The 17004-nt window shown below is 42.5% G+C and overlaps 1 protein-coding gene and 1 long non-coding RNA gene across 3 annotated transcripts in view; one reads left to right on the forward strand and one right to left on the reverse strand.

Annotated features, from left to right (window-relative positions):
- Positions 1-16145, reverse strand: part of LOC140117439 (uncharacterized) — a 36503-nt gene extending 20358 nt beyond the window's left edge. Inside the window, exons 1-2 of the long non-coding RNA XR_011853020.1 lie at positions 16124-16145; positions 15889-15980 (exon numbers count right to left, since the gene is read on the reverse strand). This is a non-coding gene — a long non-coding RNA (uncharacterized lncRNA). The remainder of the gene's footprint in view (positions 1-15888; positions 15981-16123) is intronic.
- LRRC63 (leucine rich repeat containing 63) lies at positions 1936-15957 on the forward strand. Of its 2 annotated transcripts, none has more exons than XM_072134187.1 (11): positions 1936-2100; positions 4441-4566; positions 5184-5300; positions 6602-7063; positions 8536-8589; positions 10460-10608; positions 11644-11742; positions 12621-12757; positions 13039-13122; positions 14445-14684; positions 15572-15957. In XM_072134187.1, exons 2-11 carry the CDS (start codon positions 4443-4445, stop codon positions 15750-15752), a joined length of 1647 nt encoding a protein of 548 aa, XP_071990288.1. In that variant the 5' UTR covers positions 1936-2100; positions 4441-4442; the 3' UTR covers positions 15753-15957. The 2 variants fall into 2 exon arrangements, with proteins under 2 accessions (XP_071990288.1, XP_071990289.1); XM_072134188.1 differs by having other exon boundaries at positions 8536-8568; positions 15572-15956.
- Positions 16146-17004: the final 859 nt, after the last annotated feature.

Genomic DNA, 17004 nt, shown 5'->3' on the forward strand with positions numbered 1-17004 from the left:
TGGTGGTTTTTGCATATTGCAGAAAACCCCCACCGCTAATAACCGCGGTCGGTGCTTGCACCGATCGTGGCTATTAACCCCTACATTGCCGCCGGCGGCATTTCAAAGATAGCGGCGCGCGGGCGCCGCCATCTTTGTCACGATCGCCACGCCCCCGAACGTCATCGGGGAGGGCGGCGATCGGTTGCCATGGTAGCCTCGGGTCTTCGTTTGACCCGAGGATACATGGCTTCTGCATATCCATTACAATGAGCCAGTGGCTCATTGTAATGTATAGTGTGCAGAAATGCCATATACTGCGATACAGAAGTATTGCAGTATATGGCAGGAGCGATCAGACCATCTAGGGTTAATGTACCCTAGATGGTCTAAAAAATTAATAATATATTAAAAATTCAAATCACCCCCCTTTCCCTAGAACTGATATAAAACATAATAAACAGTAAAAATCACAGACATATTAGGTATCGCCGCGTCCCAAAATGCCCGATCTATCAAAATATAAAAACGGTTACGGCCGGCGGTGACCTCCGAGACGGGAAATGGCGCCCAAATGTCCCAAATGCGACTTTTACACCTTTTTACATCACATAAAAAATGGAATAAAAAATGATCAAAATGTCGCACAGACCTCAAAATGGTAGCAATGAAAACGTCGGCTCATTTCGCAAAAAAAGGACCCCTCACACATCTCCGTGCGCCAAAGTATGAAAAAGTTATTAGCGTCAGAAGATGGCAAAAAATTTTTTTTCTTTTTTGTACACATTCGTTTAATTTTTGAAAATGTATTAAAACACAATAAAACCTATATAAATTTGGTATCACCGCGATCGCACCGAACCAAAGAATAAAGTAGGCGTGTTATTTGGAGCGAAGAGTGAAAGTCGTAAAAACTGAGCCCAATGTGAGCTTTTTTTTTGCAATTTTTCCACATTTGGAATTTTTTTTCAGCTTCGCAGTACACGGCATGTTAAAATAAATAACATTACGGGAAAGTAAAATTTGTTACGCACAAAATAAGCCCTCACACAGGTCTGTACACGTAAAAATGATAAAGTTATGGATTTTTGAATTTGGAGAGCGAGAAATTAGCCGAAAAACCCTCCGTCCTTAAGGGGTTAATGCATACTAATTGTTGTGATATGTTGTTTACATCTTTATGTAAACAATGTAAAATAAATGACCCCATAGACTCAGAACCAAGACTGACTGTGAACAGAAGCTAGGTGTCAGTGTTGTACCTATAGATATAGTCAAAAGATAGCAAAGGAGCTAATACTAAATTAACTATCCAAAATAGACAGAAATCTAATCCTATCAAAGGCCCACCAAACTTAGGGCGAATTCACACGACTGTTTGGGGACATATATACGGCTGCTGTATATACATCCCCCATAGGCCGGCAATGGGTGCACGGAGCATTCTGTTCCGTACCCAGGAAAAAGATAGGACATATCCTATCTTTCCCCGTAATACGGCGCTGTGTATCTCAATGGAAAAAGGTGGGGGCGAGCAGCGCTAACCACCTCCTCCTCTCTTGCGCACCGACATGTGCCCACCGTGCTACGGTACGGTGGGCACACGTTCATGTGAATTCACCCTTACCCTGTATGGTTTCTTGTGAGGTATAGGTCCGCATCCTTACGCGTGTTTCGTTATGCAGTCTCTTCAGGAGGCGTCTATCGAGCTTGAGCAGATGCTACTAGTGATTTAGGATAGCAAAAAGATAATCAACTGTGAAATTAACAGCCCGCGATAACTCCAAAAGTTGTCACCAAGTAAATTAAACTCCATATTCTTCTTCATCCTCTACCTTGCTCATATTCTGATTATGTTGACCCAAACAACCACAAGAGGGCGGCAAAAGTGATACCTAAAGCACAGTTTCTATCTATGGTCCCGGACATCTCCGCTCAGCCATTGCTATGGTGATTGTAAACACACACGTAGCTCTGCCTTTCTCTGTGCTCATTCTCCTGTGTCTGAGCGCTTCCAGTTTTCACCCGGCTCTAACTTTTCCCTTGCACGGGCGTGCGGAATATATGACAGTCCTGGCAGTATGTGGCGCTCAAACTGATTCTTCCCATCTACAACTACAAGTAAGTTAATGATTATTTGGCTCCACCACTTTGTATACTGGTCAAATTGTTTATCAAATCTGTGGTATACACCTAGTCCTGTTCTTTACACAGTCTTATGTTTTATGTAATATGCATTTGTCCTAAAATGTGTAAATGTGTAATATGGACTTTTATACCGCTATGTAATTTTTATAAATATGTTTAATTTTACTATACTGGGGTGAAAGCAGTAATTATTCTAGTTCTGGTGTCAACATTCCTTAGCAGTAGTAGAGCCCCTATAGTGCCCTTTGTGTTTTCCTTTGTATAAAGAAAAGTCTAAATAAAGCTGCAAAAAAAACAGCAGCACCCAAAAAAATCGCCCCATTTACAAAAGCAAAAAAAGGAAAAGCACACATTTTGTACACAGCCGTACCAAACCAAACTATAAACGTTGTATTAATCACAAACAAAAACTTTACGAGGCACGTGTATCAAAGTTTTGGCTTTCCTTGTTCTCTAATTTTTGAGACTTTTCCTGGTGCTTGTGCTCATTTACATCTTTTTTTTTAGCCTAAAACAGTCTCCCTTGAAAGTTCGCCATTTAGTTTTATGCAGTATTCCCTGAATTGTCACCTTAATCCAGTGATGACGAACCTTTTAGCGGCCGAGTGCCCAAACTGAACTCAAAACCTCTTATTTATCGCGAGGTGCCAACTAAAAATTAAAGCAGAAACTTATTGCTCCCTTTTCAACAACTTTCAATCATATTGGCCTCCTGAGGACAGCAACACAGTAGAAAGATGGAAAATTTACATCACTTCTTTCGTGGGGCTAGCAGGAGGTCCTCCAAAAATAATTCAGCCCTGTCTACTCATTCTCCCTCTTCCTACAGTCCTAAGTAGCGAAGTAAGTATCAAAATATAACTGAAAACAGCATTTTTTAAGTTGCATGGAACTGCAGGAAGATTCTTTGAGTTCTGTCTGGTGTGCTGGGCCGATGGACCAGGTGCCCACAAAAAGGGCTCTGAGTGCCGCCTCTGGCACCCGTGCCATAGGTTCGCCATCACTGCCTCAATCCATATGGCTGCCGCTGACCAGGCATAAAATTTAGCTTAGAAATGATAGCGACTTTTGGTGACCCTTGGAGACTTTTTCTTATAAAAAGGAGCAAATTCACTAAGGACTAAACAATCAATAAGAAAACACCTCTAAGATACATCTGACCAGCAGAAAAGCCAAGAAAAGTCCCAAAAAACAGACGGACAAAGCCGAACCTATGTGCCCCTATCTACCTATATTGTTTACAAATAAAATCTACAGGTTTTTTCACAGAAAGTTATTGGGTCTTATTTACTAAGGGTCGCGGATCGCACTTTCCTTGGATTTTGCACCGTTTTCGGGATTTGCAGCTTTGACAGGTGCCCGCATTGGGATTGTGTCGCACGCGGCCCTTTTTTGGCACAGCCAGCTTTCATGCCACACAAATTGGGGGGCGTGTTGTTGGACAATCCGACTGATTGGGACTGAGCGCAGGATTTAACTTTCAAATTGTGTTGCAAGACAATGCAGTTACATGCACCAGCAGGAAGAAGGTGAACTCCGGCGGACCTGATCGGGGAAGCGACACATGGAGGATATCGGCGCACAATCTTAGTGAATCACGGCACAGTGCATTATCGCCGGACAATGCACTTTCTCTGATCTCCAGTGGACGGGTAAGTAAATGTGCCCTATTATGCTATTTAGGTTAAAAAATAAAGACATTTTCTGATTTGCTTTCTTTTGTAAATGTACTGCACAGAAAGTGTTACTAAAATTTCAAGTACCAGGCAGAATGTGCTTTTGGTTAGTACTTGAATTTGTATGTAAGTTGGAACTGGTATATTCTATGATTGTAACTTCAACAGACACCTTACAGCTGATCATTGCAGCCTGGTATTAAAGTAAAGCATCCAGAGAGCTTCACCAGAGGCCACAGTGGTCAGAGAGGTCCGTCTGTAACTAGTGGTCGTCTGTAAGAAGGGTGTCCTTAAGTTGGGGACCGCCTGAAAGAAAACATAAATATAAAAAATGTCAATGTGGGTTTTTGCAGATAAGGGCAGCACGGTGGCTGATTGGGTAGCACTTCTGCCTTGCAGCACTGGAGACCCACCCAGGTCAACATCTGTAAAGAGTCTGTATGTTCTCTCTGTGTTTGCACGGGTCTCCTCTGGTTTCCTCCCACGCTCCAAAAAAACATACTGGTAGGTTGTTTAGATTGTGAGCCCCATGGGGACAGGGACCGATCTGGCTTTGTGAAATACAAATAAAGAATTATTATATTATTATGTGGATGGTAAAATGAAAGTACTATAATCAGGTTGTGTTTCTCTTTAGTAATGGAGCCTCCATGTCTGCCACTAAAAAGTATGTTGGAACCACCAAAGCTGTTGCGTAGACCTCTTCCTCCTAAACTCCTACCCGCACTCAGTGGAAAACAGCCAACCACAAGCCAAGATGCAGGTAATATAATGTTATATTTACCCAAATTTATCATTTTCCCATTCCATCCCATGTATGTATCACAGGATTTCCATTCCCTTTGGTTGTTGTTTTGCGTTGTTAGCTGAATGAACTGGCAGGTGAGACGCAATAAAAACATTTATACTTTACTAAGGGACACTGCCATCACTTTCTAACACTCCCTCATTTGTTTAAAACCTAGCAAAACAAAATCCAAGTCATATTTAAATGGAATGAGAAGAGTCACTTTTTGCCAGACATAAGTCACTTTTAGGGACTGGAAAGGGAGCATCACTTAGCGCTGCCCATCAATGCGGTACCACTGTTTGGTTAAAGAGGCAGGGACGCCCATCCATCCACTACCATGCCTAATACATCATTACTTTAAATTATTAGTGATAGTAGTCGGATGGGAGCCCCGACCTCTGTAAACAAGCTCAGCACCTCCTGTTCTATAACATTCTGCCTTTAGATGGATAACTTGAATTACAATCCGCTCAGCTCCTCCTGCTGTTTAATATACTGCCTGCAGATAGGACTCTATGTGGAATCTCTTTATCCTCCATTGAGTATACATTGTAAAGGTATTTAGTGAAGTCTCCATTTATTGTATTCAGGACTTTTACCTTTGTACACACAAGAAAACCAACCAGAGACCTCACTGATGCCAATATCAAGCTATGAAAACAGTGTTTCCAACCATGCTACGGAGAAGATGGACTTACTCTCTGAAAGTATGTACCTGTTTATGCATCCTTCATACTACAGATGACACAGGATCGGTGACAATGGATGTACAACCCGAGTGATGGATGTCTTTATTATGGTCTATTTAAGCAGAAAAAAAGAAGTACAACTAATTTTTATTCTTGTACAGAATGAAGGAATCCGCAACACTTAAGTGAGATCATAAATTTGCAGCAGAAATCCCTTTTTTTAAAATTTTGCAGTGTGTGTATGGGATTTGGATAATCTGCTACTGTATTTATATTCACACAATGTATGTCGCATACATAGGCACTGCGGAGAGGAGGAGGGGATGAGTGCCCCCCGCTCACCCCCGCCCCTCGCCATAGTAATATATGGCACACGGCGCCGTATTTTAGCGAAAGATAGGACATGTCCCATCTTTCTCCCGGCTACAGGACGGAGCCGCATGTGTGCTGCACCGTACCGCTTCCATACGGGGGGCCGTACGCCCATTGCCGTGTATGGGGGACGTATATATGCCGTATATACATTGGCCACATATACTCTCCCCATACGTTTGAGTGAATGTAGCCTTATGCTGCACACATTGTGAGCCAATCTTAACTACTTAACCGATGATGTAATAATTATTAGGCTAAATACTGATACTCGCAAGTACCATTGTTATGCAGAAAACAATTATTATTCTGCTGCTATCTATCCAGAGGAATAAATTATTATGAATAAATTATTGATTTTCTAAGGTGGGGAGTGAAAAATGGAAACACAAACAAGCCTCCTGTGTTGCCCGGTTCTCCCAGTGGGGGGCGGAAAGACCGTCTACCGGCACACACAAGTCGGAATTACAGGTTTCCGGTCTTAGTATTTCAAGCATGGGATCGTGTTCCTTAATGAAATCTATGCCAGGTCCGGCTATAAGCACAGCCAGTATCCTGGCACAGGCTATATAGTAATTGCGCAGGCCAAGGCGTTCCCGACCTGTGCCCCACCCACTTTTCAAAAAAGTAGCTTTCATTGGCAGAATACAAGCTGTACCCCAGGAAGTGCGACTTTTTCATGCTTTGAATGCTAGAAGACTAGTAGATTGACATGGAGGACATTTGGTCTACAGGCGGCCATAGCCCATTTATCAAAATAACCATGCAAAATAACAACCATTATTGTTGTGTTGATCAGAGGTTTAAGTTATTTGTAATTTTTTTATACATTTGAGCAGTATGTAACATGTATTTCCTCTTTCAGAGCCATACATTTCATTATTATTATTATAATCATCATCGATGTGTATAATAATTAGACAATTTCCTTGGCTTTTACTTGGCAGATTGGATCCTTGATCAGCGAGCTCCTACGCCTGCTGCAAGTAGACTACACAGTGATGATTACCCATTGCACTGGGACAACATGAACTTATTGAGTCGTAACCATGAACAACACAATGTAGAGTTAATGCACAACGGACCCGCAGACTTTCCATCAAAGAGACGCCATAAGCACCGACTAGTAAATATTCTGCAAAACGAGAACGATGGTCCTCCCTCCCGTCACCCTGTGCCAGAATTTACCTTTAATCACATTATTACAAAATCCTATAATGACTATGCAGGAAATGTAAGTAACTTATTAAGGAAGAACACAGTATCCAAACTGCACTACAAGATCATGGAAGACAACATTTCCAGACTACAGCAGAAAACACAGGACAAGGTTCACAGTCTGGTGTTGTCCTCTCACAACCTGCCAGAGATATCAAAACGAATCCCACCCCGGCTGCTGCGAGCTCTTGGTAATGAAATAAAGTAGATCTTTTTTATAAGAAATATTATCTCTGTAAGGGCTCTTTCACATTGGTGTTGATTTTCACATCCATGGTTCAGTGATTTCCACGGATGCCTCACAAAGCCATTGATTCCTATGGGAGTTTTCACATTGGCTTGTATTTCCACTAAACCGTTGTCCCTGGAAAAAATTAAGAAACTCAGTTTTTTAACTGAAGAGGATGACGGAATGTAATAGAAGTCTATGGGTCCACAAAAAAACCCAGATGAAAAATCTGTTTGTTTGTTTTTTTCAATTATGGGGCTGAAAAACCGGGTTTGATGTATGTGGACACGGAGACAAAACGCAACGGATGCGCAACTGAATTTGAGAACCAACACCAATCTGAAAAAGCCCTAATAGACACAATGTTAGATGTTTAATTGTGTGTTCAAACAACATACACTCATTGGGGGGAATCTATAATGAATAGACAGGGGTGTAGCGTGAGTGTGCACAGAGAGTACGGTCCTGGTCCAAAAGGCTTAAAGGACATCTACCACCAGGATAAAGGCTTATAAACTAGCACACTGACATACTGGTGTGTGCCCCCTATGGAAGGTTGTGGTCTTTTTTTAGCTTCTTTTGCCCTTGATTTTACAAAAACAAATTTTGAAAATTATGCAAATGAACGTAAAGCTCCGTGCTTTATAGATGTAAATGGCGCCTGGAGCCCCTAAGGGTCATTTGCATAATTTTAAAGCCTTTTTAAAAAAGAAAACAAGGGCATACAAAACTTAAAGAAGAGCAGATCCTGCCAGAGGGGGCACACACCAGAATGTCAGTGTGCTTAATTTACAAGCCTTGATCCGGGTGGTAGAAGGGCCCACAAGGTATTCATTTACCATATAAGAAGGCCAGTACTATAAACCACACATTATAGTCAGGGCCTGGCACAGAGTTTGCACTGGGGCCCATCAGCTTCAGGTTACGCCTCTGTAAATATACTATATATATCACATGTTATAAGTCCCCTGCACACTCCCCTTTGCACAGAATTTCCGACTATTTCATTGCTTGTTTGCAAAAAAACTAGCACACACCCTTCACGAATCTCTCCAAATGAGAATAAATATTTGTCTGAATTTGGAATTATGTATTTACGTCATGGCATGTTCACACTGGCACATGCTTGTCACCATTTTGAGGAGGATCGTCCCTCCCTTTGTCGTCATTGTGGAACTCTTTCTCCTCAAAATGGCGACATGCAGCATTTGCGGCATATAAGTGCCGGCGCACACGTTCCAAAGCAATTCAAATGATTTTAGACAGTTAACGATCGGTGGCGTTACCGGTGGTGTGCTAAGCCAAACCCGAATCGGCAGTTTGGATCCATTCAACATCAGTTGTCTTTCACATTTCTCTCATTTAAATTAGGAAATAATAAGAAAAAACGCATTTTACTAGTATGAAAATAATCTGTGTTTTTACATTTAACAGAAGAACAGCAGGCAATGTTACAAGGCCAAGAAGGTAATGATATGCAAGGGATCAGTAAGTCGCCGTACTATGCTTCTTTCTGAATTAACAAGGAAAAGCTGGAAAACGGATTAAAAGGGAACCAGAGACCCATTTTTTTTTAAATTTCCTATGTTATCACAGATACGAAACATCACACATCCCCAGCAGCTTTTATAACATTTTTACGTAAAAAGTTAAATTGGATCAAAGACTTACCTAGCTCCCTGCCAGCATGTTTCCTGTGTCCCCAGGGCGTTGTTTGAGTAAGGAGCAGCCCCCCGGGTAAATGCTTGTCACATTGCATTTAAAAAAAAAAACTCCCTCCTTCCTTTCACTTCTTGCCCCCTCCCTCCTCCTATTCCTGTAGTCAGCACCTTCTTCTGCACAGTGCAAATGGAGTATAGATAGCCAGACCATCTTCACTGCTATGTGTACATGCGCTGTAGTGAGTCACTTGCCTGGCTCAACGCCTAATAACCAGGCGATATGGCGCATGCTCAGATAGCGGTGGACACAGTCTGTCCGTCTCCACTCCATCTACTCTGTGCAGAAATGTGTGTTTCACTTGCTGCAGTCAGCAAGTACAGGGATAGGAGTAGGGAGGGGAGGGAAACACAATGGGGCAGATTTACTTACCCGGTCCGTTCGCGATCCAGCGGCGCGTTCTCTGCGGTGGATTCGGGTCCGGCCGGGATTCACTAAGGTCGTTCCTCCGCCGTCCACCAGGTGGCGCTGCTGCGCTGAAGTTCCCCTGAGGCGCGCTGGAATGCCCTGAAATTCCCCCGGCCTATACCTGGTGAAGGTAAGTGTAATTTTCGCAACACATTTTTTTTTCTTAAATGCGGCAGTTTTTCCGAATCCGTCGGGTCTTCGTTCGGCCACGCCCCCCGAGTTCCGTCGCGTGCATGCCAGCGCCAATGCGCCACAATCCGATCGCGTGCGCCAAAATCCCGGGGCAATTCAGGTACAATCGGCGCAAATCGGAAATATTCGGGTAACACGTCGGGAAAACGCGAATCGGGCCCTTAGTAAATGACCCCCAGTGTGACACAAGTTTTTGGGATGGGGTGGGAACCTGCTCCTTGCTCAAAACATGCAGAAGGGACACAGGAAACATTCTGGCAGGGAGCCAGGTAAGACTTTAATTTATCTTCTCAACAATAAATGGCAGAAATTTATAAAAAAAAACTGTTGAGGGATATGATGGTCTTTTTTAACAGGTTTCCTTTAAACCCAGTGAAAAATATAAAAACTCCCCCGTATTCTTTCACTAGATGAGATCAGCACAGATTTTTATCACCTTGTCTTCACTGTTCCTGTGTTATACTTTTTATTAGTTATGGAGCCCAAGCTGGGAGGTCCTTTGTTGGAATGGACAGTCGGGACCAAAAGATAGCCCAGTAAGCATACCATGTGTGACAAATAACAGCACTGATTAGGAATGGTAGGGACCAGAGAAGTTGCCTGAAATAACTGTTTCCCCAAAAAATAAGCACCCCCCAAAGAAAATAAGACCTAGTGATGTGTTTTTCAAGCTTAGAAATATGAAAATAAGACCTTGCAGCAGTCATTGCTACAGACCTTCCCCCCTACACTGTAAATAAGTATTAGTAGAACATTTAGATATTGCAAAAGGTTGTGACATGGGTGAAGTATTCATAGGACAAAATCACTCATTGTTGGGGGTCATACAAGGAAGGCGCTATTGCCATGAGAGATTGGGGCCAATGATTCCAATAGAAATGGAATCACAACCAATTCATGAGACTTTGGAGAGGTATAAGGATGTTAGAGACCTAGTGCCTTTGTAGGGGGGCCGTGTGCCAGTTTTCTGTTGGACTTTGCACTTTCTTTTCAGTGCAAACCTCAGAAGTCAAATGACTCTTGTTGTTTTTCTTTTTAGGAGAAGATTCTATTCACCTGCTTTATAAATCACAGAGGTTGCAAAATTCGCAAACACTTTATGATGAACAAAGTAAAATTTTAGCTACTCACTGTGAGCTTGCAATGCTGGAGTGTCTTGTAAATGGAGGACATGCTCTTAGTCTAAAAGTAAGAAATCTTGTGTATAATTGGGCACATTTACTAAGGCCCTTGCGCCAGTTTTCTGTAGGACTTTGCACGCTCAGGTATTTAAGAAGTGACCGCACCACAGTTGTGTCCACGTGCGGCTGTACTAGGCATCATGCAACACAAATTTCTGCACTAAAAGGGGCGGTTCAAGGCTCAGTCGGACCGCGCACCACATTTATCATGCAAAGTCCAACAGAAATGTGTTGCATGCCCCATGTTAGACATGCACCAAAAAAAGTGGTGCACTCTTTCAGATCAGTGCAGGGGGCGCTAGATTCATGAAGAACGGGCATCATATATCCTGAAACTGATGCCCCCTGCACACTAGATACATAGTCCACACTGCAGTGTTCTTAGTAAATGTACCTAAATGTCTTTTAAATGGGTTGACTGGGAGTTGGAAAAAAATATTTAAAAAACCCTTTACCATGTAAGAAAAACATGTATTTAAGCACAGATGTTAAAGGAAATCTACCATTTATTTTCATGCATTGTGAACCAAACATACCTTGAGAATGCTGTACCTACACAGATGCAGAAACATATCTTGTTTAATTATAACATTCAAGACCTTGGTAAAACTGGATTGCACCCCGCCTGCTGTTCATAAACTCACCAACTAAGTGTTTACAGGGTTCTCTGAAGCAGTGCATAATTTGAGGAGAAGCCCCGAGCCAGCCACAGAAGAGTCAGAGATTCATTATCATAATTTTATAATTTTTTTTTAACAAAACCACTCAGCTTGGGGATTAAACAAGATATGTTTATGTATCAGCATTCTCAATGTATGTTTAGTTCACAAAACATGAAAACAAGTGGTTTTCCTGTAAAAGCAGCTGGATTTCAAAAAGTTGCACACTTATAAAACAATACTATCCCTTAGTTATGTTACTGTTTGTGTAAAATGTGTTAATCCTTTGGGATAAGCTCTGTCCAAGTGCCATAATGTCATTAGCATAATAGGGAAGATGAGAATTTTTTTTTATGTGCAATAAACAAGTATTTCTCTTTCAGGCGTACTTTATATCCAGGCTTCCAGATTTGACACCTTTGTATAATTCTTTATTTTACCTCAACCTCTCATTTAATGAATTCTGGCAATTCCCTACTGAGGTAAATAAAAATGTTATTGTCTGCATTGTACATCTTATCTCATGGCCGGATTATAGGATGGGCATCTGGGGCACAAGTCCCAAGACCCCAACCAGTGACATCACTGTGTGCGTTATCCTTGTACTGTGACATTACTGTGTGTGTATTATATCTATACTATGACATCACTGCATATTTTACCCCTTCTCTGTGTATCATCCCTGTACTATGACATCACCATGTGTATTACGAGGTTCTGCACCAGCTGTGATGTGTATTATGAAGTTCTGCAGCAGCTGTGGTTTGTGTTATGAGGTTCTGCAGAAGCTGAGATTTGTATTTAGAGGTTCTGTAGCAGCTGCCATGTTTATAATGATGTTTTGATGCATCTGAGGTGTGCATTTGTCTGCAGCTAATGAGGTGTATATGATGAGGTCCTGTCGGCAATTTCAACTAAGCTGATTGGCCAGGTGTGTTCACCAGGTGTCCACCTGGCCAATCACAGACATGCCTAGTTGCTAAGGTCAAAAAGCTGCCTTATTATCTGCTCTGAAGCTAATCAAGCAACATGACCCTGGTGTCACACGTTAACGCTTTGATTCCGTATTGTAACGGAATTAAAGCGCAATGGGACGGCCCGCGGACAATCACATATGCGTTTGTATGCAAACGCATGCGCTCAGTACCTGGTGTCTTGCATTTACACAATACAAGAAACCGGGGGCGCTTGATTCCATTTACAAGAAGAAATCAAAATGGGAACATGCGACACCACCCTAAAGTTCGGGTCCGCTCATCGGAAGAACATGTAATAGGCTCTCTCGTAAAGATAAAAATGCTAGTGTGAACTTGTCCATTCTTCTCATGATTTCTGATTATTGGAATATTGTATATTTCAGATTTATTATCTAGAACATTTAGAATCACTTAAACTAAGAAACAACCCGTTCAGGGAGATCCCTTATGGAATCCACAAGCTGAAGAAGCTCAGAACATTCATTGCATCATTCTGCTCTTTATCATCTCTTCCTGCTGGGTACGATTCTTACAGCATCTGGGAAACTGGGCAACAAAGGGGCCACCAGACCGGGGAGTTACCACTATAGTCTTTTTATGTTGTAGCTACAGTCTGATACTGCAGTGTGCAGAAGCAACGATGTCTGGAAAAGGCCGGCAGCACACGTGGCATTTTGAACCCTTAGTGAGACAATCAGTTTAATACTTATGTAACACTCATAAAATAAAACCTAATCAGTCTCTGACCACCTAGTTTCTGGCCTGTGTGTTTGACCAGCCCTCTTTTTGCTTTCTCTCTAGGCTGTTTCTACTGCCACATTTGCAGGTGCTCGATGTGTCCTATAACAACATCACTTCAATTCCAAATGACATTTCTAATCTGAGGTAATACTAAATCACTATTGTTGGTGTACATTGATAAACATTGCTGAAAATCTGTGCTGCTATTGTTTTTATTTTATTCTTGGTTCATCAGACTTTTATAAAACATTGGGGGAGATTCATTATAGAGTCCCTGCCAGTTTACTAGCCCCTTGTGAGACCATATGCCTCCTAATGCAGGACAATGCTAGACTTCATGTGGCTGGAGTGTGTCACCAGTTCCTGCAAGATGAAAGCATTGAAGCTATGGACAGGCCCGCTCATTCCCCAGACCTGAATCTGATGGAACCAGACTATCCACAAATGTCACGGCTGTCCAGGAGTTGGCAGATGCTCGAGTCCAGGTCTGGGAGGAGATCCCACATGAGACCATCCGCAACCTCATCAGGAGCATGTTGAGGCATTGTAGGGAGGTCATACAGGCACGTGGAGGCCACACACAATACTGAGCCTCATCAGGAGCATGGCTAGGCGTTGTAGGGAGGTCATACAGGCGCGTGGAGGCCACACACATTACAGAGCCTAATCAGGAGCATGCCGAGGCGTTGTAGGGAGGTCATACAGGCACGTGGAGGCCACACACAATACTGAGCCTCATCAGGAGCATGGCTAGGCGTTGTAGGGAGGTCATACAGGCGCGTGGAGGCCACACACATTACAGAGCCTAATCAGGAGCATGCCGAGGCGTTGTAGGGAGGTCATACAGGCACGTGGAGGCCACACACAATACTGAGCCTCATCAGGAGCATGCCGAGGCGTTGTAGGGAGGTCATACAGGCGCGTGGAGGCCACACACATTACAGAGCCTCATCAGGAGCATGCCGAGGTGTTGTAGGGAGGTGATACAGGCACATGGAGGCAACACACAATACAGAACCTCATCAGGAGCATGCCGAGGCGTTGAGGCTTTGTAGGGAGAACATACAGGCAACTTGTTTTTTTTTGGGGGGGGGGGGGATTTTGTTGTCAGCACATTCCATTGAGTATATATCATTCATTCAGATCTAGGATGTGTTTATATGAGTCTCCCCTTAATTTTTTGAGCAGTGTATTAGGCAATATACATGGAAATGTATATAAAGTGTTATGGGCTGAACACTGGGACTGCACACCAGTAATCTGGAATAACCCTGACAATAACTGGGTCGGTAGTCAGCATATGACAACTAGACCAGTGTCACATGACAGTTTGGCAATATCACTATGATGCTCTGAGTCCTGTCCTCTGCAGTGTGGTCGGTCTGTGAAATCCGTCAAAGGACAAGGCTGACTTTACATAGAATTTGCAGAAATATGTGTAAATTGAAAAACTTGTATGTTTCTAGAGCGTTGGAGTTCCTAAATGTGGAAGGAAACAGCTTGCCTGGCTTGCCCTGTGGAGCACTGAAGCTGAAGCTAAAACACCTACGTGTGGGGAATAATCGGATGCACCCTTTGTTCTGGAGAGAAAACACCCACATTCATCCTCTGCGTCTACTGGACTTGGCAGCCATGTCCTTTACTAAGAACAACATGTTTCGCTATTTTGCAGCTATTCCTAGTGAAGTGAAACACATACTAGAAAGGTAAGATGTACCTTGCTTCAAGACGCACTCCATATTTAGTCATCCGTATCAAGAGGAAAAATATATTTTACACCAATTAAAAATTTCCCTGTTGGTCACACACAAGCAGAGCACACAGTTCTGCTACATCCATACATTCACTCAGCTACAGCTCTGCTACATCCATTCATTTACACACAAATCTATTCACTCACACAGCTATTATATATCCATTTACTCACACAGCTCTGCTACATCCATTCACTCACACAGCTCTGCTACATCCATTCACTCACACAGCTCTGCTACATCCATTCACTCACACAGCTCTGCTACATCCATTCACTCACACAGCTCTGCTACATCCATTCACTCACTGAGGTCTGCTACATAGATTCACTTATGTGAACACACTCAGCAGTGCTATACACACTCAAACTCATTCAGCACTGCAATACACAAATGAACCCACCTAGCACTGTTATACACACAAATACACTCTGCGCTGCCATACAGACACAGGAATACAATCAGCACTGCTACACACACCTCTTCATTTCTGCCCCAACCCTGGCAGCATGACCACCTTGCAGTGATACAGGAAGCTTGTAATCAATAACATGCTTTGGATATCACTCAAAGTCCTTGCCGGTTAAAGTTAGGAAGGCCGTAGAGAGCAGTCCAGAGAATCTCCAGGACAGCAGTCAGGAGGCAGTTCTGGATCTTCTTGGTCTATGAAGTACAAGCCGCAGGCACTTGGGATTCTCAGTGATGGGAAGATTGTCCCTTGTATCAAGTTCAGAGTTCATCTCCAGCTTCCTTATGCACAATCTGCTGCTCCATCATAGGTAACCCATTCCACCATTACATCATATACCTGATATAATGATATTTTCTTTTCTATCCAGTGTGACGGTCTGTGACTGCTGCCAGGGCGTCTTATCAGGAGAAGGACTACGCTTTATCCGGCCCTGTGAGAAAATCTTTGGGATCCGACAGCTGCCATTTGTGTTTCGCTCCTGTTCACACTCTTGTTACAGAAGCTTCATGTGCCAGACAGAGTCACTTACTTACCTGTATGAAAGTTAGCGCACAGGGTGTATGGCTGTACACGAGTATGATGACATTTTATAATTATGATTTACATTTTATAAAGTCTTTTCAAACATGGAAATGGTTACAGTAATACATGTACAAAAGAAAAGAAAAACGAGGGTGCACTCACATTTCCCTTGGCTGTTCTGTGTTTTGGAGTCCCCTTTCCTGAACAATTAGATTTAACCACGTCATTTCCTGGTTTGCCACCAGCGATCTAATCTATTTCAGGAACAAAACCCAATATAATAGAATTAACATCTGTAAGTTCATAGCACAATGAAAAGAGACAGAGTATGCATATACAACTTATGTATCAGTAAATATAAGAAAGGTCATTTTTCGAGTTCATCCCGTGTGGATACCTTGCATTGAGGGAAAGAATCCAAAACGCCTCTCTTCTTAGGAGGAGTTTTCTCCAGTTGCCGCCTCTGGGTGGTTTGTTAACCTGTTCAATGCCCACAAAGCGAAAACTGGAGAGATCTTTATTGTGTATATCAATGAAATGTTTGGCGGCTCCTGATGCATGGGAGTCGCCGTTTTTAATACTATTGAGATGTTGCGAGATCCTGGTTTTTAATTTTTGTATTGTACAGCCGACATAAACCATCGAGCAACACGTGCATTGGATGGTATACACTACATATTGTGTGTCACAGTTGATGAATGTTTTTATCTTTCTATTTATTTTATCATCAATTTTAAATTCTAGCGTCCTGTTGACCGCATATATACATACCCCACATCTATTTCCTCCGCATCTATAGAAACCCGTCACAGACAACCAACTTTTATTTTTAACCTTTGTGTTGAATGTGCTGGGAGATAGAATATTGCCCAGAGTTTTCCCTCGTTTGGCAACACTCCTATGTCCGGTCTTCATAACCTCGCACAGTACGGTGTCCTGATTTAAAACCGGAATGTATTTATGGATAATATTTTTAATTTTATTAAATTGTGTACTGTAAGGGGTACTGAAAGTGGGAATGTAACTTGTAGTTTGATTGGTCATAGGGGTATTCTTTCTTTTTATAAGTTCTTTCCTATTAACATGTGAAGCTTTTTCCTTGGCACTTTTTAATATAGATGTGGAGTATCCCCTTCTCTTTAACTTGTTTTCAATGGCTAAGGACTGTACAGAAAACTCCATGTCATTGGAACAAATGCGTTTCGCTCGTAAAAATTCTCCATAGGGAATTGCGTTAACAGTATGTGAGGGGTGACTGCTGGATGCCGATAGGATGGA

This window comes from Engystomops pustulosus, chromosome 2, assembly GCF_040894005.1.
Source record: "Engystomops pustulosus chromosome 2, aEngPut4.maternal, whole genome shotgun sequence".
NCBI classification, from domain to species: domain Eukaryota; kingdom Metazoa; phylum Chordata; class Amphibia; order Anura; family Leptodactylidae; genus Engystomops; species Engystomops pustulosus.